The 24,091-nt window shown below is 43.8% G+C and overlaps 1 protein-coding gene across 1 annotated transcript; it reads right to left on the bottom strand.

The window, feature by feature from the left end:
- Window positions 1-502: 502 nt before the first annotated feature.
- On the bottom strand, window positions 503-23,918 carry nsg2 (neuronal vesicle trafficking associated 2). The gene is made up of 5 exons (XM_040182071.2): window positions 23,627-23,918; window positions 23,069-23,245; window positions 16,164-16,274; window positions 3,577-3,687; window positions 503-1,904 (listed from the first exon to the last, which is right to left on the bottom strand). The coding sequence occupies exons 2-5, from the start codon at window positions 23,195-23,197 to the stop codon at window positions 1,683-1,685; spliced, it is 573 nt and encodes a 190-aa protein (XP_040038005.2). The 5' UTR covers window positions 23,198-23,245; window positions 23,627-23,918; the 3' UTR covers window positions 503-1,682.
- Between the last annotated feature and the right edge of the window lie 173 nt (window positions 23,919-24,091).

Genomic DNA, 24,091 nt, shown 5'->3' with positions numbered 1-24,091 from the left:
AAATGTTTTGTCTTGTCTTTCTTGTTGTGTTTTCTTCTCCCGTTAGCTGGAGGTTCTAATGTTTCGCTCCCCAGTAGGGGGAAAAACACAGACAGCAGACGGATTAATTAGAACACAAGCATGTAATTAGTAAAGCCAGCTATTCTCGGCGCTCACTGAAGACACTGTTAGTGCTGCTCATGAGAAAAAAACACCCCAGGCCTTATCCGCCATTCACAGCGCGCGCTATGTAGATGAATAATGTATCCTGCAGCCATTACAGATGTAGGTATTCTTACATGTTCACAGCTAGTCACCACTGCAGCCGGCGAATCTGTCTGCAGCGCTGTAACGTCCTGCACACAAACAGCAGACTAAATATCTAATGTGGTATGAATCTGAGTAGGAGTATGATCATCTGAATAACATGAAAACCTCTCAGTGCGCCGCCTCAGGGCTGCATTAGGCGCTGTGTGAGTGCTAAAGAGACGCAGCAGTAAGTGGCATTGATAGGCACACACAGTACAGGTCACAGCTTGTTTTTATTTTGAATTCAAACCAGAGGGAACAGGGACAAGGATGCACACTGATAAAGTACACCGCGTATCGCTACGTAACTAACAACATCACAATACCTCATAAAAGCGCTCTTGACAACAGATCGAACATTACAAAATGAAAATAAATCTGCACAGGAGCAGAATTCAACTGCAATTGAAGCCCAACGATACCTTACAAATCTCAGCGGAGAACAACAGTTTGGGCAAGATACGCCATTCCTTTCCCATTTGCAACGTTGCGTTTAAGGGAGCTACGACACCGGAGCAATATGTAAGTAACTTGCATGAACGAATTGCAGGTCTGTAAAATCAGAAATGAAAAACCTCCTAATAAAAGCTACCACAAGGCATACAAACACAAGAACTAGCCTGATCACACAGCTGTATGTACAGCGCGGGTCACTGGGAGATATCAGGGTTTGAATCGTATAAGACAGAACATTGAATCGTCAGTGTGTATACGAGCTATCGAACAGCCACGATGGAAAAAGGATTTCCACTGGACATGGACCCTCAAACCTTCCTCGGATGAGTGGTGTGTTTAAAAATTCATTACAGCAATATTAGACGTTTTCGCGGTCGGAATATGAAGGGATCCGAGAAAGGCGGCCTTGAATGAACAAACGTTAACTACAGAAACACACTTGAAGAAAACCTCAAAGAATCTCACAAAGAGGAAGCGTGAAATTCAGCACTGACTCAAGCCTTTGTACAAAGACAATCACAAACAAGTTATCCATACATTACAGTAAAAAATAAATATATCAAGACAATCAATAATAATGAAAAGGGATCAAAGACATGGTAACGAGAGAGCAGGCTGTGTTGGTATGTGGGAGTTTGTATCAGCAGACAAAGGTAATCCCAAGACGGCGAAGGTTCAATGGGAAATGCCCCCTAAATAAGAAACCCGACAGACACTCTAGGGAAACCAGGACCTAGCGTGTGCTTGTGTGTATCATGTCTGCATGCATGTTTTCACTCTACACTGGCGTCACACTGTGTCTGTTGTGCGTGGCTTTAATCTACATCTAAAATGTTCAGCTACATGTACGTGTGCGTGCGTCCCTATCTGCCTGCATCTGTCGTTCTTTCTTCATGTCTGCGTGTGTTTGCGACACACTTTGCCCTCTGGGCCAAAACTCAGTGGCCCTCGCCGGCCGGCGGTTTAGCGTCATGCTGCTGCTGCTGCTGCTGCTGCTGCTGCTGCCCTGCCGCCCCTCCAGGCAGCCAGGGGGAGACAGAGTGTGAGGTGGTCTGCTTGGCCATGCTGTAGTGGCTGATCACCGTGTAGAAGCGGCCCCTCGAGTTGGCGTCTTGGGCGGCGTAGTAGGCCTCCAGAGACGCCGGGATGCACCTTTTGTGCTGTTGGGGGGGGAGAGAAACAATATTTGCCCAATTGTTTAAAGATGTCCTGCGTGGTCGCCTATAGAGCAGTCGCTGAAGAAGAAAAAAGACATCGTTCGCCAGCAGAGACGTAAAAACAAATGACAAAAAACAACCGAAAGAAAGACTCCGGGTGATGTTGGCAAAAAAATAAAGAATCTGCGCCTATATTGTGTATTATACATTCCTGTTATTGGAGGGAAAAGGGAAAAAAATATAAAAAGCCGCTTACATCATTTTCTACATGAATCTAAAAGCACAATAGCTTTATTAAATAAGCTTGTGAATATTGAGCCCATAGAGCATTTGAATGTGCTTTAACGTGCACATTAACAACCCTTTGCGCGGTTGTGTCGTGCATGTGGCATATTGTGAAAGTAAATTAATAATACCTCTGCAGACAGCGAGCAGAGCCCCTGCAGTGGCTTTGGGCCTGCAACTACATCTATTCCACCTTAAAGACCGGATTTGTCCGGAGACACAAACTTTGAGGGTGACCTCTCACAAAGTAAACTTGAGAGGGGAGGAAGGGAGGGAGAGGAGAGGAGGGGAGGCGCATATTGTTAGATACGAATGGCTGTATGAGACATTTTCTTTTCCTAACAAATCATTGGGTGTTAGTGAGCTATTGTCAAATAGGCAGTAAGTCTAATTTGCATCCCTACAGCGGATGAGAGCAGCCTCAATAGAGCCAATTTTGGGGGATTCAGTGTCAAGGAAGAAAAGCCTAAATTACACTTAATTATGTTGGACGTAACTAAATCACTGATGGATGATTGATTGCCTGTTATTAGCCTTGTTAGCTTGCAACATGACCTCTGAAATGTGTCAGAGTGGGGCAGGAGGTGTTTATTTTTCTCCTCGAGGTGACTGGGCAGTGCCCTCTATTCTTTGTATAGAGAGGACATGCTGTAGTGAGGGAGATGGGGAAGGGCAGAGATGATTCAGTGTCTTGCACAAGGACACTTATACAAGATATACAGTATAGAAGTAGTGGATCAGTCAATTAAAATAAATGAAAAAAATAGATTTATTCATGGAGAAGAAGTCTGTATGTCAAAAGAAAAACCTGATACTCAATATTATATTATATAATATTATTCAACATTAGTGCTCTTAGTCAAATGTGTTTATAATTAGTAAGCACTGGAGTTGTTCAGCGGTGGGTTTTGACTCTTTAACCTTGTTAAAGTCGGTGTTAAATCAAGATGAGCAACCTTGTTCCTGCCTGTAACTTCATATTTAATGGACAAGTGTTGGACCACTATTTGTCTTCTCAAATAGAAACTCAGATAGAAAATAAATAAGAATAGTCTCCCAAGATGACAAACGTTTGCTTAAATTGATGACAATGGACAAAAACTATTTAATTAATGAACCCTCTTATCTTCAATTGTTTCTGCATCTTTTGGTTTCCGGTTTGACAAAACATGTGATCCAACCAACGAACATCAGGCTGTTTGGAAAATGTCTACCTATTTTGGGTTATTAAATAAAAATAATAAAAATTTCAAATAATTCAGATGATCATCAACCGTAGCTGTAGGCTAACTCTCCAGCTGCTGTTACCCCCTCCCCCCCCTCACTTTCTGTGGGCTGTGAGTAGGTGTGTGTCGTACCACCATAATGTAAAGCCACTTACGGGTCTTACCTTGTAAATGAATCCATCTGGGCAGGCGTGGTCGTAGGTGAAGGCTTTATAAACCACCAGGAACACGATGCAGGCGAGGAAGGCCAGGGCCAGGATGATCAGAATAGTCACCTGGGGAGAGGACAAACGCTGGTCAGTGTGTGTGCGTGTGTGTGTGTGTGTGTGTGTGTGTGTGTGTGTGTGTGTGTGTGTGCGTGTAGTCATAATACATGGTACAGATGCTGCTGACTGAGGTGATTAACTCCTCAAGGCAAGGTGTTCCAGTTGAGCTGCGTGATGGATGACCCAGGCTGTGACATGGTACCAAGACCTCTGCGCAACGGATTTATCATGGTGGGGAAAGCAGCGATGCCAGTAATCACATTAACAATGGTGCTGTTCTTTTCAAGTGTTCCAGCAAAACATGACAGCGAGCCGGTGACCCAGCATGCACAATAGCTGTGAGCAAATATTAGAAGAATAAAAGCTTCCCTCCTCATTAGATTACCAATGTTCTGCAAAAGTAAAAGAGAGAGTTTTTTCCTGTGATGTGAGGTTTGTATAAAGGACTTTATTATGTCAAGCTGTGTCTCCATGGAGACCTACTGAATAAGGACTGGGCCGTGGTCAAATTGTGCGTACTGGGTCTTAGTATTGTTACATTACAAGTTTAATACGGCTTAGAGCATTTGGGAATATTGCTAAAATACTTAATTATGTTGTACCAATATTTTATTTGCATTTATATTATTTCAAGCAATTTAATTTCTACGATGGTATTTATATCATTATAAATCAGTATATAAATATGGAATGTTGAGCCCAGCCCAGCTGCTGTTGATGATTATAAGTGTGTGAATGCGATTGATTTCAGTTATTTTTCATGTTGTGTTGATTGTCAGTGCACTCAGGTCAACGAGAGCAATCAACAGCTCCCAGCTGTTTTCTGAGAAACGCAGAAGAAATAAAACTAAAGCTCCATCTTTCCTTTTCTTTTTTTTTTTCCTTCTTATAAGTAGAAATGCGGCAAAACGTTTCATGAATTTTATTTATTAAGATTGCAAGCAGCTTTTTTAAGCGTTTCAAGTGTGTAAATCAAGCCTTTCGATAGTTCGCAACCAAACATGTTCTGGTCACTTTTCACAACAAGGATCTATGAAACAGTTGCAGTCATTATGAAATAACATATTTTTGTTCACTCAATTTCCCGGGCAGGATACACAATGTCATGTTGGAACAGATTAACATATAAAAGGATTTATTTCCTTCTATTTTGGACTTCACATCACGATGGGGTCTGAGCATTTCATTAGAACTATGCAGGGGATCGAGTTTAAAAATGCCACTGTCAGCCAAGTCACAAATTCCAGTGTAAATAAGAGTGTCCGGCATGCTTGTATGTGCATGTTGCCAATGTAACCTACCGGTTTTTGCCTACACGAGCCGAAAATAAAGAGTCAGACTTAATCCCAGTGAGCAAGTTGAAAAAACACAGAACCTTCCATAACGGATGAATGGTTCCGATTTCCATTCCTGGATTGGGCTTAAAGCCGATTTACTACTCTGTATCCGTCACAGTGAGTGAGTTGCCCGAGCAATTTACACGCGGGTGTGATCATTAGTCTCCATCAGCGTTACGGGGCCGGACGGGGACACGCAAGATAAGTGACTGTTTACTTGGTGTCAACTGGGGGACGCGGCTCTCGGCCTTGGTGGCCGCCGACACTCTGAATATTGCATGTGCCACATCGACCGCTGTGATGAATTATAAGGACACGCGAAAAATGATGGCAACCCGCCTTTTGGAGCAGAAACAGACCTGGAATGAATGATTAAGACTCTGGCCCCGTTTTTAAATGATGACGCATATGAAACGGCTCATTAAGGAAAGGGATTACTCTAAAGCTCCAAATATCAAGCAGCACGCAATCAGCGATTTATTCATGCGGAGACCCAACTTGCTCACACTTTGAAACATTAAACGAAGACTTAAGTTGCCATTGATTGAAGAGATTTGCCTCTTTTGCACAATTCAAATGAAGGTAATTACAACTGCAGACATTTGAATAATTTGTCTGTGCAACTCACCTTTCTGAGTCATTCAGACAATGAATCGTCCCGTTACATATTTGATCTGTCAGAAAATTGTTGTGACTGGAAAGCTGAGACGCTTGTGGACCCGCTGAGTGATGATGTTAGTTAATACTGGCTATTTTGTCATAGCAGTTAGATGTCTTTTTTGTAACAAAACGACCGGTTCTGACTTCTGGGATAATCACAGCGCTGTGAAACAACCTCAAACTAGAATAAATAAGCCAGTAAATAAGAGCCCGAGCCCATTCACAGGGTTTCTGGCTGAGGACGTATACATGAGCAGTTTCTACAACTTGTAAGTAACATAATTGAGCTCCTACTTTCATCCTCAGTGTGCACAGGGTTTAGATTTAGAGGATGTAACCCTGTGCCCCTTTAAGGGTTAAAACAAAAGAAAAAACATGGGTTAGAATACAATGTAAGTCGCTTTGGATAAAAGCGTCGGCTGAATGACATGTAACATACTCCGCCCTTTGTGATAGAACTGATCACTCCAGAAGCCCTGCCATGTGGCGTATAAATCAAATATATTCTGACCTTTCTCCATTATTCATAATACGGCTGAATCCCGCAGTAGACCTAAGGAGGTTGTCAGGGAAACGCCACAGCTCACAGACGAAGACTCCCTCCGTGCAGGAAGTAGATCCATACGTTTATTTGCCAGCGTGTACCGATGCAATATTCCTCTATGACGACATAATGTTCCAACACGCCTATAAATAGAACTAACTAAATATACAAACATGTCAATATAATAGAACACAATTCAGTAGAGCCCAACAGAATCAAATAATGTTTTTTAGTCAATTCAAGTATACAATATCTCGTGTTATGGCAGCTTCTCTCACCCACATCAGCATCCTATTTTCTGTTGAACATTCAACAGAAAATAGCTGTTGTGTCATTAGTGCTCTATCACCACCAACACAACCATCATGTTGTCTGCTGTGAAACGCAGATAACAGAGGGGCGTTTATGGATGTTTGCTTTTCTTGGCTGCAGGTAGAAGCACAGCATGCTAGTATAATTTGTCTGTCCTTAATAAGAATGGGCTCCATCAGAAAAGGTTGGATTGACAGCATTGCAGGTGACCGCGTCCTCAGTGAATCAGCTACTATTATTCACCCAGGACTGAAAGAAAATTATCTTCTCCACTCGTGCCTCCTGTGTATATAAAGAAAAATCATATTACTGTATAATGCTACAGACAAAGTAAGAGTCAAAGAGACAAAATGTCCCTCATAATGGATGACATGAGAAATCATATCCCATTTCCATCCAGTTCATAGAACAAACAACCTGAAGTGTCACCCCGAAAAATAGCACAAAAAATAAAAATGCTCTTGAGGCCTAATCCGTGTATATGAAAGAAAAAGACATTTCTAACAATGTAAGAAATATATCTTAAAAGTTTACGTTTAAGTGGTTCTCAAAATTGTTGCGCACAATTCTTTCTGTCCATTGACTTTATTATGCTGCATTCATCAAGCTCATATTTTTCCTGTCCTTTATTTTTGCGTTACAGAGTGAGCTGCTAGTATCTCGGGACTGTTCTGCTCATCGCTCACTCCAAATGAAACATTTGTTTGTGTTAACTCACATATTTCAACACCGCCTATTTTACATGTAGAACATCTGTACAGATATTGTAAAGTCAAAGTCAGTTTTCTTCGTGGATGTTCTTTATAAACCCAATTTTGCCACCTTCCACCATATGATTCCTTTCCTCTTTTTAACACCATGCTATGTTAGAATGCAACACACCGCCCACACTCTCCCTACTGGGGACTTGACAGGCCATATGGGGTGGGTGGGGAGGGGGGGGCTAGACACCTTCTCATATTCGCTCGAGGAAAACAGCAGAATATGTAAGTGTGTGCTTGAGCGAGAGGACGGGAAGTTGGGTGTTGGGTGTTGGGGGACACAAGTGAGGAAGAAGAAATGACGCTGATGAAAACGGATAACAGCGTGACAAAGAATGCAAAGCGAGAAATGAGGATGGAGATGACAGAGACAACGTAAGGCGGACAGAATGAGCGATGGAGATCCAGGGGGCGGGTGGAGGTGCTCGTTCCCCGTCGTGGGAATAGGTGACAGAGCCACGGCGGGCAGCAGACGCAGTGGGACGTTGGTTGATGCATCAATCGATGCATCGCTGATGGAAGCATAAACTGCTATTTTTCATTGATCGTCCCTCTTCCCCTCTGACACCTTTCATAGCGGCACAAAAGGCAGCTCCATACCCTGCACGTTTTCTTCTGCTCTATATGTGAAGCCTTGTGCCGACACGTCAAGATACATGCATAGAAAAAGAGCTAAGAATATAAAATGACAAAGTTCTAATATTAAACACATTTTATCTTGGCCGTAACAACCTCGGATGCCTTTAGGCTAAGTTTGTTGATTAATGAAATTAATGAACTAGGTGACAGGGGGAGCTGGTGCGGAGAGAAAACATCCTCTAAAAAGGACAAATTGAAAAACAAGACGCTTAAAGGTCACTGGTCAGATGGCCGCAGAAGCCAGTCGAATGTCCACCCGAATGTTGGGAAATGCCCCTTAAAGGTTTGGCACATCAGTCTATGACATAAGCATTGTGCTCACCAAGGTAATTGGAAAGCGGTGATATTCTCACCGTCACACCTGAACCACTAGACGGCTTTTTTCACGTGGCTTAATGTCAACACTGGTAAAACAACGGACAAAGCAACACAACAGTGGCACAGATTAAATTGTATTGGTTCGGACACAACAAACAGGGCTGAGTGAACCTCGGACAGCACCAATAACGGTTGCAGACATAATCCTAACTGAAGTCAGAAAAGGACGGTTCTGACTATGAATTTAAAAAGTTCAAAATACTCTTCATTCATTCCCTCTGGAACAACCAGCTAGATGGAAATGTGCCCGCTGAAGTGTAATGGAGACACTAAGCCCCCACCTGTCCATCACACGATTAAGCGTTTAAGTCGGGGATCGGCTAGCTGCATAAAAATGCAGATGAAATATTCTCCCAGGCAATTTCGTAATACGGTACTGAGGAAGCGGGTAACTGCCTACCTGTTAGGGAAAGTGGTGGAAGTCTACAAGCGATAAATGAGAGGCTATGCGTTTGATCCCCGTGTGTCCTTGAGCAAAACACGGAGCCCCCGGCCGCCCTGTCACGGTGCACGGAATATTAATGAGTCGGTTGTGGATAAGGGCATTTAATAGGTGGCAACCGGAGCAGTCTGGGTCAAGATAGCAGTCATTATTTGGGTTCCAGAGGATATTTCTTAACTTTTTATTCAGTTTCTTTGATTAAAAGTAGCATAATAGGAGTATAGAAAGACTAATAAAGCATGCTTTTAAAATTGGGTTTTTGCAGTCCGTGTGGAAAAACAGTAACTGTGGCTCTTACATAAACTTATTGATGTAAAAAGTATGATATATCCCCTTTGAAATGCAATGAAATAGCAGTATAAAACCGAAAATGTCAAATACACACACCTAAAAATACTACTGCCACAGTTCAAGAGAAATAGATCTTTCTCAAGCTGTATTGATTTTCTTCCAGGATTTTTTTTTGCAGGGGTGACTGCTGAGGTCTTTGCTCCTCAAGCGCCTTGGTGCAAAGTTCTCCCTATTAGTCAGCGGCACAAAGACAGCTCTCAGGGGCCTCTGGGGGGGCCAGCTGCCTCAGAACGGAGTATCTGAGACGGAGAAGAGGGACGTCAAGGAGACGTGAACAGGGATTGAGGCTCTCGAGGACCGGCTACCCGGGGTGAGAAGAGGATAGCTGCAGCAGTCTGGCCCTCAAGATGCGGGGCATCACAGATGATGCCTCTGGTGAGGTTAACTAGCTGCATTGTTCATAGCAAGTATGAACAAGCATACGCCAGTCTTGGATCACAGAATTGCAGGATTATGACGTCTCTCCATACATACAGATTAAATGAACACGATCAGGTATAAACAAATATCATCTCTGATTGTGCACAGCCAGAAGGGAATTATTTAAAGACACTTTGTAGCCTCCTCCATAAAAGCACATTACAAGTTGGGGACCTTTCCTATTAAGCCGAACCAGTTTGTCTCATTGCACTTCAAGACTTTAAGTAAAATGAGGGCTCTGCATCCGACAAACTGCATTCAAGTGTTTTGCATGGTCTCTTTTGCCTTCTGTATGTTCTGAAACGTTTTACTCGTATTGGCGTTATGTATAACTGCGTTTTTTTCTGTAAAGCACTTCGTAAACCCTGTTTATTAAAGGTGCTATATAAATAAATGTATTATTATAAGCTTATTATTTACTGTAGTTTTTATTATTTAAAAGTATTCATCCATCTCAAACCTAATCCATATCAGTCCATTTGACTGAACATTTCTTACATAATTACAAAGGACCCAACTGCCCTGATGCGTTGCTGGAAGACCAGAGATTTAAACTCAGCACACTAAAAGATAATTTCAGTTTGGTGGCTTGGCCTAGTTTTCATGGGAAAGTCATTGGATCATAATCAACTTCAAATTATGAATATATTTAGTTTGAGGCCTTTTCTCAGGAATAATGCTTTTTTAGAAACATGTAGATGTAGATGCGCAGTATGTAGACAGCGTTATTGCGTATGAGTCTTTCCACTGTTTGCAGTTACATTAAAGGTCTTTCTCTCACACGCACACATGCAACAGCTCAACAGCATGCAGAGTGAAACCCGGCATGTTCAGCAGTAGATAAACGCTAATTATGCTAATTTATCCCAATACAGCAAGGTCTCCTTGGAGACAAAGCTTCAAAGGTTTTGTCTGAGCAAGCCGTCATATTGGTTAGAGGAAAATGTGCTCTTAAATATAGACGCCAAATAGAAGGAGGCCTTAAAATGACCAACACCGTCACCTATAAAACGTCTTTCCGTTTAACTGAACTTCACCCTCAATTATGTTTAGAGCGAAACATGTTCCCTTCTGGATTACAGTTGTTAAAAGAATCGTTTCAGGGACATGACAAAGCTCGGTTTTCGTTAAAATATGATCTAATAATTACCCTCAGACCAATAAATATGTGCACTAAGGAAATAGACATTACTATCAATAATAGAATAAATCCAAAGCATCCAATAATTTCAACGCATGAGCGCAGACACAAAAACAATATTATCAGTAAGGAGACACATCTGGATTTGATTCGCGGGGTGAAGACACACTGTAAAACGTTGTTTACATCATAAGACAAGGTTCATTACTCTAATGTGCACCCAGCATTCAGTCTCCTGGGTGTTTTTTGTGTACCTGCATATGTTCATCACATAGAGACCTGTGTGCCAGTTGTCACTTTTCATGTATCTAACGTGGCAGTTCGAATTTTTTTAGAACCACATGATCATAACAGAGATTTGTGTTCTGAAAAGAAGTATAAGAAATAAAGATTTCTATACTCCAGAGTACATGGAAAGATTGTGAGGAGAGATATGATTCATTGAAGAGAAGCTTTGTCTGTTGAGGGGTAAAACAGTCGATGTGCGACACTCTAAACCGCCTGCACAGCCTATATTATATTATATCACACATCTCACAGTCAGTTGAAAGTTGTCAATCAACACACATTTCAATAAAAATGAATATGCGCCTTAGTAATGTGAAATGAAATATGAAACCTATGGAAGCTGATTAATAATTATATTCAATAATTAACTGAATAGAAAGATGATTAACTGCGAGTGCAGCATGAGTAACATACGATGGATTAATGGTGGATTAATCTCAAAGGCAGGTGTCAAAGTAAGAGGAAGCAACACAACCCAAGTGAAGGGTCACACTAGTTATCCTCCTAATTGCTCCCATGGCTCAGCTTGTCAGAACAACAGCAGCAAAGTGAAGGACGGAGTAAAAGGGAGCACAAAGGCCGGGAGCTTTCTTTCTTCGCTTCATCATTTTCGAGATGGAAACATCAGAGCCCGGCTCTCTCATTGGCTCATGTCTCCGTTCGTAATGGGGGCCGAATGAGCAGACGTTGACTGGCCATGAAACGCGCTCCTCTACGCTGCAGGGGCTCGTTTTTTGAGTCGCATCTGCCAAAGGTGCATCATATCTGAACAGGAGATTGCATTTCAATCCCACACATCACGGAAGTGAATAAAGAAAACAACAAGTCCCCAAAAATTAACAAACAAAACAGCATCAGCGGGACTGTTTTAGAGTCCGGTCGATGCTGGTTAGGGTTTGTTTAGGGTTGAGGAAGATCCCGGTTTGGATTCAAATAAGAATGTGTTGATCCGGACTGGAAATTCCGGAGCGATTCAGACGCTGACCTTGTTAAGCGGATCAGGAATGTGTCAGACGTGACCGATCCGTACATTCCTAATGGTTTCTGTATTTAGGTCAGGGTGGGCAACTTTTTATTGCCAAAGCACTCCTTGCCCCTGTGTCACATGACCTGAAAATATACCTTGTCAAAGGGCGGACAGGAAATAACAATGATGCCTCCTTTAAATCTGCTTAACAGCATCCTCTTCCCTTCTGCTCTCCACTGATGAGGCCTAAATTGAGCATTGCAAATAATTCATAACTCAACAATGCCAGTCAGTGTCTTTCAAGAGGATGTGCGCAAACCACGGCAATTTTATCACCAGCCAGTTTTGAACAATAAGATGTACGTGAATATCTGCCAATATAAGCTGGCACGGTTATAACAGGAACTTTGTGTGTTTGAAATGTTGCAAAGTGCTTCCCAGAGTTGTTAGCATTAGCATTAGCGTGCTGCCACTGATAATTGGCTTGTTATGACCCGATTACAAAGGAAAGAGGAAAGGGGTTAGAGGCACCAAATGGCAGACAAGAATATTCAGTTATTTTGCATGTGTTAAATGTCCACAATTACATATCAGTATAATAGATGTGGTAAAACGGTATATTTTGTCTGTATTTTGCATCTTAGAGATAAAAGTAGAAATATAAAAAACATGAAATGTCTCAAAAACTATGGGATTGACTGCTATGAAATAGTCATAGTAACATATTTCATAGCAGTCAATTCGAATATGTCCCCCTCAAGAGGAGGGGTTTAGTGACTTTCTTGATCGCAGAACGACATGAGGTCAAACTTTAGCTGTTTGTGTGTGTGTGCATCAGCGTGGGGGTTTAACTGAGAACCGACGTTGGCTATTAAAAAGCTCTATTATGAGCATTCTTTTAGTCGTCCATGCAAAACAAGAAGGAACCATCCGTTGAAAAGGCGATTGCGCAGAGTTTTGAATCACAACAGTAATTAGATTGCAGCAAAGCTTTTATCAGAAGGCAAAGTGGAACTAATAAAGGGATAATTGTTTTTGGATGATGGCTGCCTCTCCCGTCCCGACCTGCACAGGCCTGCTAACTTCTGCTGGCACAGCGCGGCTTCGGCTTGGCAGTCGCAGCACCGTCATGTGGGCATTGTGTCTTTGTGTGCGTGCGTGCGGGTGTGTGTGTAGTGAGGTTTGTGTTGCAGTGTCAGTCCCGGGAGTGGGTGCGGCACGTGGGATTGAAGAGTGCGTATGTGGGACAAGAGCTGGCTAAGTGCACCATGTTTTCTGGATAGGAAGAGAGCCAGAAAACCACAGGGCAACACAAATTAAATCTCCCTTTCATCAACCTCTACACCTGCATCTGTGAAAGCCTGCATCGTTGCACCAGACTAATCCTTTCCTCTCCGCCGAGTCCTCACTTTCAAGGAGGCTCTTTGTGGCATTTTCTTTGTTTCGGAAATTCTGCAGTTGAGCACAGAGGCAAAGATGGACAAGAGTGACTGTACATATTTTGCAGCAGAGGTCATGAGCTGAATTTAAATCAAGATCACTGATGCCACAACGGCGCACCTTTCCACTCTCCTCAATTTCATCCTCCTTTTTGGATCCAAGCCAATATTGAGTTTTTTTACGTCTTTCAAATCCTGTTTGCAGCTGCAAATCAGTCAACAACCATTTTAGAACAGGGGAGGATCATATCTGGATTTTATGGATTGACCAAATCACAGTTTAACATATAATACATTATATAATGCTACATTTGGCAAGTCAGTACTAGAAGATCAAATGATTTAATTAACGAAGGGGGGAAAAACATGCCCTTCTTGGTGTGTTCATGGAACAAAACACCTACAGGGAATTCTTTGTATCTCCGGTCCTCTGGGAGTAATAAGAAAGAAGGAGAGGAAGCGGGAGGCTAAAAGGCAGAAGACGAGGGACGGAATGAGAGTGGGAGGCAGGAGGGAGAGTCCAAATGGGAGAATCTTTGGGAAATAGCTAGGGCTGAAGTGTATTTCGTTTTGAAAAAGCTGCTGAGTTTAAAAATAAAGTATTTAAAATCAATTTTTTTTTAAAGGGAAACGCAGAGAAGCAAGCAAAATATCCGCGGAGAGGTAAGAAAACAGCAGCAGGGAAGGAGAGCGAATGTGGAGGAAAGGAGGCAGAGTGGCGGTGAGGGAGGGCAGATTAGAGAGCATTTTACACTCTGAGCTCTTCATCCATCAACACAATCTGCAGAGCTTTGAAGAGAGAAGAGATGTGCAAGCTTTTCACCCAGAAATGTTTGCACTGCACAGCATTCGTTTTGTGTGTGTGTGTGTGTGTGTGTGTGTGTGTGTGTGTGTGTGTGTGTGTGTGTGTGTGTGTGTGTGTGTGTGTGTGTGTGTGTGTGTGTGTGTGTGTGTGTGTGTGTGTGTGTGTGTGTGTGTGTGTGTGTGTGTGGACATGTGCTCTGTGCGCCTGCAGAATCAGCTCCGTCAGTCAAGCAAAGCGAGCCGTTCAGTTGAGCGCCCCAAAAACTAACCGACATCGCACAAAATCACACGGGCTGTAACGCATTTTTACTTAACAAAAGCTGATGCAATGTGGCGAGCCAGGGAGGACCGATAAGTCTGCTGCATCATTTTGGAGAACTCCGATAAGCAACAATTCCGAGAATTAGGCTCAGCACTGCTGCATGGCAACAGGGAGATAGAGACTGTGTACTGAATTGTTCCACATCCACAAGTCTCCACATCACCACAACAACAACAACAACAACAACACCACAAGGGCTTCCGTTTCAAAATAGGAAAACATTACCGTCTTTCACAGCAAGCGGTGATCACCGCTTTTGTATTTGTTTCAAATGCAGACGTTTCACGTGCGCTGGTGTACAAGCATTTTGCAATGTGACAACACACACCAAGAGATGATGACATTAATCAGTCGTTAGAGATCCCTTCTTTACCTCTGAACGTAACAGGCTTGTGTGGGAAACAATGTCAATCAGTGTGTAGAAACCTCGACTGTGCTAGCATTCGTTTTATTTTATTAATCAAAAACAGACCCTCTCATCTGGGGATTCTGTGCATAAAACATTACTCAATTACATTCCTTATCAGTACAAATAAATACACAAAACTCTGTGTGATGTTCTTGCATGTGTTTCTTTGTTTTCACTTTACATAAAGCAAACAATGGCCACTTAAAGCACATTGTAATGCTTTGTAATAATTATACTGCTTCATAAAAAGTAAGTAATGTATAACACCACTGAGAATTATAATACAACATATCAGTGAGTGACCAGCAATGAGAAAGTAACACGATACATATACGATGCATTATTAATGCCATATCTCAAGAATAATATAAACAGGCCCATGATAAGACGTTGTTGTGCATTGCCACATCTGTATCATAGGACACGGCCGTCATGGAAAGTTTACCCGTGTGGACGGATAAAGTCAAAAAGGGAATGAAGGACTTCACGGACCAACCGGATGGATTCCTGACGTGCTCGTCCTCCAGTGGTGCCAACGCCACAGAGCCTGTTGCATCGCTTCAGAGGGCTAAAGAGCCCCGCGTGGGGCCGTGTTGAACTTAACCTTGACACAGCTTTAGTGTTGCAGTGTCTATGTGTACGTGTGTGTGTGTGTGTGTGTGTGTGTGTGTGTGTGTGTGTGTGTGTGTGTGTGTGTGTGTGTGTGTGTGTGTGTGTGTGTGTGTGTGTGTGTAAACACGGCGTCTCATCCAGACAAATTTCACAGTGCCTGAGATCTCATTCTGTTCTCTTCCGCTTTGAAGGACTTTTCAGCAGAGTTACTCCTCACTTTTTACACATGCACACGCACAAACACACACCTACACTTAGAACACACTCTCGCTTCTCAGCCAGGGTTGCCATGGAGGGAGGTTTTCTTTGCTGCCATGACAACGTGAATTCTCTTTGGTCTCCCCTAACGACAGAAGAATAGAACAGACAGCGCCTGGGTGATAGAGATGTGTTTGGACTGCGAGCTCGGTGATTCACACGCGCCGCTGAAGTCACCTGTCCTGCTCTTTGCCAGGAAGAACAGCGCACCGCTACTGGAGGTAAAAGTATTATATCCCACTCGTGTGGGAGTGCTGCTGTCTTTCCCGGGTGAGATGATCACATCATTACCAAGTCTCCCGTTTGTTGTGTGAGTTATTTGAAGGTCTATTCTCTAAACCTGGTAACGCAGAGTTCATTTTGGGAAATGTCAGTATTTGGAGTCCAACCAAACCTCTTACCTTAAGTCTCTCAGACACTCCGTCAGTGAAGCTGATGGTGAACTCCTCCACCTTAGGAACCTTCAGCCTCTTCTTCTCTGTCTGGTACTCAGTGCGGGTTTTCACCACCACCTGGAGGAGGGTTAAAGAGGTTAAATACGCGGAGTACTCTGAGGGCCACAGCTGTACATATGTGTTTTCATATTTGGGGAAAACCTGGCAAATATGTTTTATTGATCCCCAATGGAGGTACAGAGAGAGATTAAGACGATAAATACAACATTTTATATATTTATGTGCAATTTGCAAAGTCCAAATAAATCCAATGCAGGAGAAAGTAGGGAGAGTAGACAATTCTGCTTTTATTGTGTGTGTGTGTGTGGGGGGGGGGGGGGGGGGGATGGGGGGAGGGGGGGTGTCAGTACAATGATAGACTTTGGTTTCCGCTGTTGTTATGCAGTCTGATGGCAGTGGGCACAAATGTGAGCGGCGACCACGGCCCATGTATATTCTGGTCGCTGGTAATTGCCGTGCATTTGTCCTTCAGCCCACGAGTACGGCTCGTCGAGTGGAGTCATCGCCGTCGGAGAAGCGAGCGTGGGGATTTGGGCGAGCGGACCTTGGGACGATCCGCCGCCCAAATCCGCCCACCCAGCCACAGAATGCCCACGAAAGTAGATTAGACAGAAGGAGGAGAGCCAAGCTGTCAACTAAGCCCGACCAGCAGAGAACCTACGGCTGTTCCTATGCTCAATCTGCTGCTGGCTGATGGCCGATCGCAGCAAAAAAAAACAGGCTAAGCCAGTAACGGTTGGTCTGTGCCTCCATCTCAGTGACAGGCCCTCTTCTCCCCAGCTGTACGGCGGCTATCTTACCGCGTTCTTCATTCAAATTGTTGAAATGATGTGGTTTTATTTGATAAACACTGGGGAACGTTAGAGGACTCCATTTTGGCTGAGATCGGTGCACAGCTCAAAGCCCAGTGGAGTAAGGATAGAATAGCAGAAGAACACATAACAAGTGTAGTATCGTTTTAATAATGTAAAAGTAGTAAATTATAGCTGTAATTTCATGGACTCAAAATGTCAGCTCCAGAACATAAACTATACACCCAATGGCCCCAACACAGCCAAAAACAACCCAACAGGAAACACCCGCTCCGGGTATCAGTTAAAGCGCTACGATATGTTAATGAAGTCCGGTGCCCAGAAACAAAGAGTGAGAAACATTGAGCTCCCCGCTGGCGGCTAGATGGGAAAAAAAAGGAGCCATGCAGGGAAGTGCAACCCTGCCCCAATAATGTCAGTATAACTCCGCCTCAAGCAAGCCCGTTTAGAGGGATGAGAGGGACACGGGGAGGAGAGACGGGCTGGACCTCTGAAACTCTGAGGCGACATTTTCAACATTCACACGTGCGGTGTGTGGGAGGTAAGTGAACGGGATATCGCCATCAATTTAGAAAAGATTCCACGTGCACGGTGTCAACCTCTAGACCCCCATTACGGGTGTTGTGTCTTATTTTAAGACAGTAATAGTTCAGCAAAATGACAGAAGAAGTCCTCTCGCGAGTTTACAAAGGAGTCGTGAATCCTCGCGGTCAGGAGCAAAGGGGGCAGCCTGTCAATCATGTCTAAGATTACATTACATATGCGTTTAACCGTCACATCATCATGACTTGTAAAAGTCCTAATTGTTAATCGTTAGAAACTTTAGTATCATATCGTTCTTTCTGTGGTTCACTTTGGTTAACAGAAGAATACCTTTTACCACCTTTAACCCAAACCCTGCACCTACTAAAAAGAGAAAGTGTTCGTCCTGTTTTGGCCGTTCACTGCATGTTATTGCGCACAAGACAATGAAGGCAGATGGAGAGAATGTAAACCAGGGAGAAGGAAGAGGAGAGGTTGAGGAAGAGGAAGAGAGCAATGTCTCGGCGTCCTTGCGCAGCTTCTAAACCGCTCTCCTTCGCTTTGAGACAAAAGCCAGAACCCGCTGTGCTCACAAACTGCCTCCGCCGTCTGAATAACAAAGCCGCCAGTCGGCTAAAGAAAGCCCTCATCTAGGAGTTGAGGGCCGCAGCAGGTGCACTAAATACGTTGCATTTGATTGAGACCCCCTGGGCCTCTGGACCTCTGTGGCATTCAGTGCAGTAACGGCAGAAACTTACGGAGCAATTGTGCCACAACTTTCTCTTTCTCGGACTCATTTCACAACAACATGCTCAGGGCCCCCAGGTACAAACACTGCAGCGCTTCATTACCCCCCCCCCCCCCCCCCCCCACCTGTACCTCTCACTCCTTCATTTCACATTACCTAACGGCGTGGCCATCGATCAACATTGCCTCGTTTGCGCTCACAGCAGCAGATGGGAACCTAGCTGGGTTAGACGTGTTTAAATAGTGCTTGGCAAACTATTTTTTTTGTATCTTTATTTCAGACGTCAAGTTCTATTCATTCATAAACGATTACAAGTTGTTAAACAGAGCCTGATGGTAAAAAACACACCAGATGAACAGTTGTGATTAAAAAATAAATGAATTACAACGTTCTCACTTATTAATCCACTGAGGTAGCGGCTCATTTTTTATTCATAATTCCGCCTGAGAATATATTGATGTGATCTGGAAGAAAAGGGTAAAACTTGTGTGTTATACCACCAAAGAATTACAACATCTGTTGCATGAATTAGGTGAAATGCTTACAAGTTACAATAATGCTCCCTCAGTCTTAAAGTTAAACTAATTATTGCCATGATACGCTGTTTCATTGTACTTGGACCACCAATGTAGAGAACAGCACCTAAACTGTAGTCAAACTGCAGGACATAAATCGGTGGGCGACATTGACTATGCAGTGAGAACGTATAATGCACCGTTACATCATTTAGGGATGCAGCTGCAAGCCATTGTTCCTCATTAATCCAAGATTTGAAACCTTTTTGTTTTTCAGCTATTCAACCCCAAAACCCTCCATGCGACTGTTAACAAGTACCTAAGCAAGCATCGGTTTGTTACCCCTCTTCTCTAAAATGTCATGTAAACCTTGGTCCATCCTACAATTTTGTGCCTCACACGTTAGCCGAAGACGGCTTTTCACTTACCTTGAAAATGTCAATAAAACTGAGAGACTTCTAATTAGTGGCGGGTAAGTAAGTCGAGCACATTTCCTTTGAGAATATATTTACAGATATCCAATTAGCCCTGTATATATTATGCAGACATGTATCTATTGAACGTGACCTTTTAAAATGGCAATGACTGACAGAGTCTCTGTTTCAGATCAGTTATAGACCTCCAATGTCTTTCTGCACATACAAGCTGTAAACGCAACATTCCCCGTATCATCTTTTAATGCATTATTTTTATTCACAAAATCCAGCAGAGCAAAATATTTATTACTTGGAGTCAAATATTCATATAATTTCCCTTTAGCAGAGTGAGATCTCTGAGCTTCTTTTGCTTACAGCAGCTGCCAGCTGTCAGAAAGTGACACTAATACCAAAACAATTAGCTGAAATATACTAAAAGACAAATAGCACTGAGAACTACTGCAGAATTAGGAGGGTTAGTCCGTAAAAGCAACATTTTTCACATAAATACAATGATCTACTGTTAAAATTGTCACCAAAAATGTTTTTCCACAGGGTGCAGAAGTATCAAATAAATATGTCCTTCAAGTTATTTCCTAATACTTCTGCTTGCCACAGTCTGATGACGTCATCTTGCGTATTTACTGACATTTCATAAGGGTCTCTCTGACCTGCTCTGGTTGTTGTTCGTTTTGTTGTCTCTTTTTTTTCAAATCAGGATTCCAATCAAGATATTGGTGACCCGGCCGTGGCTGTGACGCATCCCCGCCCGGATGGAGTCAAATGTAATACCTCTCTAATGCCTCAGCCTCTGCAGGGCAGAGCAGCGTTGCTATGGGCCGGCGTGTGTGCCCCTGCACATTTTGTGGGTAACCCTGTAGTCGGGGGTGGGGGGTCACGCTGTCATCAGGCAGGACCAGGGTGGAAACAGCTGGGGTCGTTTTGGTATTTATAATACCAAACTCTCGCTCTAGACAACCAGACAGGTCACATGACCCAATAAATCTTGCCGTGGCTTTAAAGGACAGAGGCAATGAAACAGGCCACAGATTAGACTCTGATAAAAGCTGATTAACAATGAACTCTTTCTGGTCGGGGCGGGGGCGGGAAAAACAGCCTTAGATTCAGTGAGATTAAAGAGATTAGTTTCAGAAATAGAAATCACACAAAGGGGATGGCTTCCTACTAGACCGCCGTCAATATTACCGTAAACTGTGTGTTACAGCGTAAAAGCTGTGAGGCAACGTGAAGGGGGGTCACACGGAATGAAGAACACACAGAGACAATTATCACCTGCAGCTGCCTCGGTCTTTATGGTGGTTTCAGCTCCTGGTTAATTATCTGACCGACGCACCGCGGAATTGTTTTTGTTTTTGTCCGGCGCTCCTCAACTTTGAAAGGTTTCGGGCTCATTCACAGCTGAGATGTGGTGCGCCGTTGTTGTGAGCAAGCAAGAAGACACCGTGCACAAGCTGCTCAGCAGCTGACAGACACAGTTGGTGACATGTTTGTGAATATTTATCAGCTAAAGAGCCGTATATATCCCTCAAGTGTTGGTAGAGAGTGAAAACAGAATTGATATTCATCTCTATCCACTGGATGTGCAGATCAGAGCCCTTCCAACAAATAGTCAAGGCCGATATGAGGGCTGATAGCTTATCATATTGTCAGTGAAAATTGAAGCCATTGAAATTCAGAAATTATACCGGGTGACCGCCAGCAATTAATGAGCATCTGGTCTATTTTAAAACTGTGAAATGTGTCAGCATCAATCTACCCTTGATTGTTAAGGCCATACCACAAATTATTTGCCATTTCCACCACACATATGTTGATGCTGTGTAGACAACTCCCTTCCACATCCCCTAATTGACAAAATAAACACTTTGTAGCAGCACAGGCCACATACGGTATTGTCAAAGCGCAGAAGAGTGTGATCGTACACGTGCAGAATGCAGAACTCTCATTAAACGAGCTGTGATAGCCATCACCGACACGTCCCACGCTCTAATCTGTAATTACAGATTCCATAATTGTTCTCTGGCCTCTGTTGCGTTTAATGCATCAGTTGTCACGAAGACAAACTCCCACACAGTTCAACGGAAAAAGAAAAAAACAACCAGCGGACCCATCTGCATTGGCAATGTGATTTATTAAATCCACAAGTCCTGTTTTTTTCCATTAGCGAGTGGGCGGCGTGCAAACTCTGATGTCAGCGCAGTGTTTCCAGCAGCAAACAAGCGAACCCCCAAATCTTCGGGCCCCCCCACGTGTCCCTCGGGGCCTGTGGAAAAATTCACCGATCAACGGACCTCCTTCTCTGACCTCTTTTCCTTTCATACGTCAACAACAATTACTCGACGGCGTTGTCGCAGGAGCGGAAAAACCTGCAACCTGCTTTTTCCCCACCGTCGTGCTGCTTGATCAGTAAAACACACTTGACACGGCGATGTGTGTGTGTGTGTGTGTTGTGTGTGTGTGCGTCGCGGGACGACAGCAGCACGACAGCAGCACGCCGTGATGTTCTCAAGTCCGGTGGGGCCGATTGAATCAGCGTAAAATGTCTGACAGCTCTATGAACGTCATGTTACCAACTGACAGAAACGACTTGTCACACAAAGGCTCACATAGCCCGAGTGGCGCGCACACACACACACACACACACACACACACACACATGTGCCGTGTGTGTGTGCGATGAATGAGAAGTCAGTTAACAGGAGAGTGAAACGCCTGAGATGAGACTCCCTCAGCGGACACGGGGGGGGGAGGGGGGGATTCAGGCCGCACTGTGGTTCTGCATCTGCAGCAGACAATATTTACTGGTCCCTTTTTTCTTTTTTTTTTGAGTTTCCGAGAATTCTCCATGGTAAAAAAAACACTTGATAAGATTAAAGCAAAATGAATAAATTGTAGTGCTTTGAAAGGCGAGGCAGCAGGTAACTCTGCAATAAAAGGCATCTGCCCACTAGGTTTGCTGTATTAGGCCCCAGGAATCCATTCAAATATAATATGCGGATTGTTTTTTTGTGTTTTTCTTGTGTAGAAACAAACATTTGTTGCAATGTGACCTGGTTAGCTTAGCCGGCCTGCCTCTATTCAACCAGCGCCACAAAGGCTTACAGTGATAAATGTAATGTTTGATGCTTCCGAACCAGGTCATGCTCAATGCTGACCGCTAACAGAGTACAACCAAAGATTAATGGTGAGCGTAAATACAACGTGGCAAAGAGGTTTGGATGTGGGTTGTATCACATATAAAGTTCCTTTTTAGAACTGAATTGATTGTCCTAACACTCCAAAGCCCCATTGGGGGGAATGTAATGGCTTCAGTTGTAAATCAATGACCCCTCTGATACGTATCAAGTGAGTCAACCAACTCGTATAATGATTATGTTACGAATAATGTCGTCGTGCAGCTCTACAACGAGTAGTGAATCAGGAGCTCAGGGTAGAATTGTGGATTCACACAGCAGCCGAAATGGAATCTTTACCAACTCTCGAACAAGTGAGACATTCTAAAGCTTCTATGTGGTCTAATTCGGTGGAAGGTACTGTTCAATCAGCGCAGTACTCCGTCACAGCCTTACAGAAACACCAAGGCAGGCCCTCTATAACGCGCTGCCTCCATGGTAACTGGATTAACGAGCCGCGGCGCAGTTACTATTGGATGTCAAGATGATAAACGACAGTGTGTCTGGCACCAAATCTGCTAATCTCGCTGCGAAACAAAGGACACAGCTGGGAGACAGCGGAGATGACTTCATTTGTAAATGAATGAAAGGGGTGTGAGCATGAGTGTGTATATAAATATGGGTGTGTGTGTGTAGGGTCTCACCTTGTCAGGTGCTTGGCTCTGGAGGCTGCCGACGTCCAGTGGAGTGATGAGGGGCACATTCTGAAAGCCGTCCTCCACGCTCACAGGTTTGCCCCCCTTGTCTTGAAGATTACTCCCCAGTTTCACCATCTTTCACTGCCCTTAAATGTCTCCCCTGTATTTCCCCGTAGACTGCTCCTAAATAGAGGAGGCGTTGAGAAGGATTGGTTTTTACCGGAGAGCCTTTAAGGTCAATGAAAACCCTGCAGACTTGAGCTATTTGACGGAGAATATTCTGGTGTGACAGAATGTTCAATTATTAGAATAAAGTGCACAATAGCTTACACATGAATATGTGCAACCAAACAAGTATTCGTATTGTTTTGTTTAATCAAATGGAGCAAGCTCATTGTGTTTGAAATAAATATATATCTGTCGTGTTAACCCATGAATCAAAAGTGGAAGACAAACTCCAAAAGCATCGTCATTTCATCCCTTCCCGGATCACAAAAAATATATATATATATGATGAACCCCCCCCCCCCAGAAAAAGCAGTAAAAAAAAAGGCAGATACTTACAGCTGGTCTCCCTCGTCCGTGCGTCCCCTCTGTGCTGCGGCAGCGAGTGTCCCTCGTCGCGGAGGCGGGGGGAGGCGCACGCAGGAGCAGGTGAGGCTGGAAGCTGCGCTGCGGGTGTCGCGGATGCTGATGCTGCGGGAAAAAGCAACGTTGCACCGCCGGAGTCCAACTGGATGTCTGACGGCAGGTTTTCCCAGCAGCAGCAGCAGCAGCAGCAGACCGCCCAAACCCTCTACACCCCCTCCCCCTCCTGCCCCCCCTCCAAAAACACTGTCTCCTCCCCGGGGCGATGCTCGGTGCCGGCTGCAGGAGTCACCGCTAGAGGGGGCTGTTGTCTTGATGGGGGACCGGCGTGTTGATGCTGAATTAATGTTGCCTTTCGAGGCTTCGCGTAAAGCGGTTGCACCCGCGCCGTCATGGTGAAAGCATAACCAATGCATTTAGGAAGATTGGTATTTTCTATTT

The sequence above is a fragment of the Gasterosteus aculeatus genome, chromosome 7 (assembly GCF_964276395.1).
Source record: "Gasterosteus aculeatus chromosome 7, fGasAcu3.hap1.1, whole genome shotgun sequence".
NCBI classification, from domain to species: domain Eukaryota; kingdom Metazoa; phylum Chordata; class Actinopteri; order Perciformes; family Gasterosteidae; genus Gasterosteus; species Gasterosteus aculeatus.
Note: the sequence above shows the minus strand (reverse complement) of the source record. Positions and strands in the feature narration are given on the sequence as shown.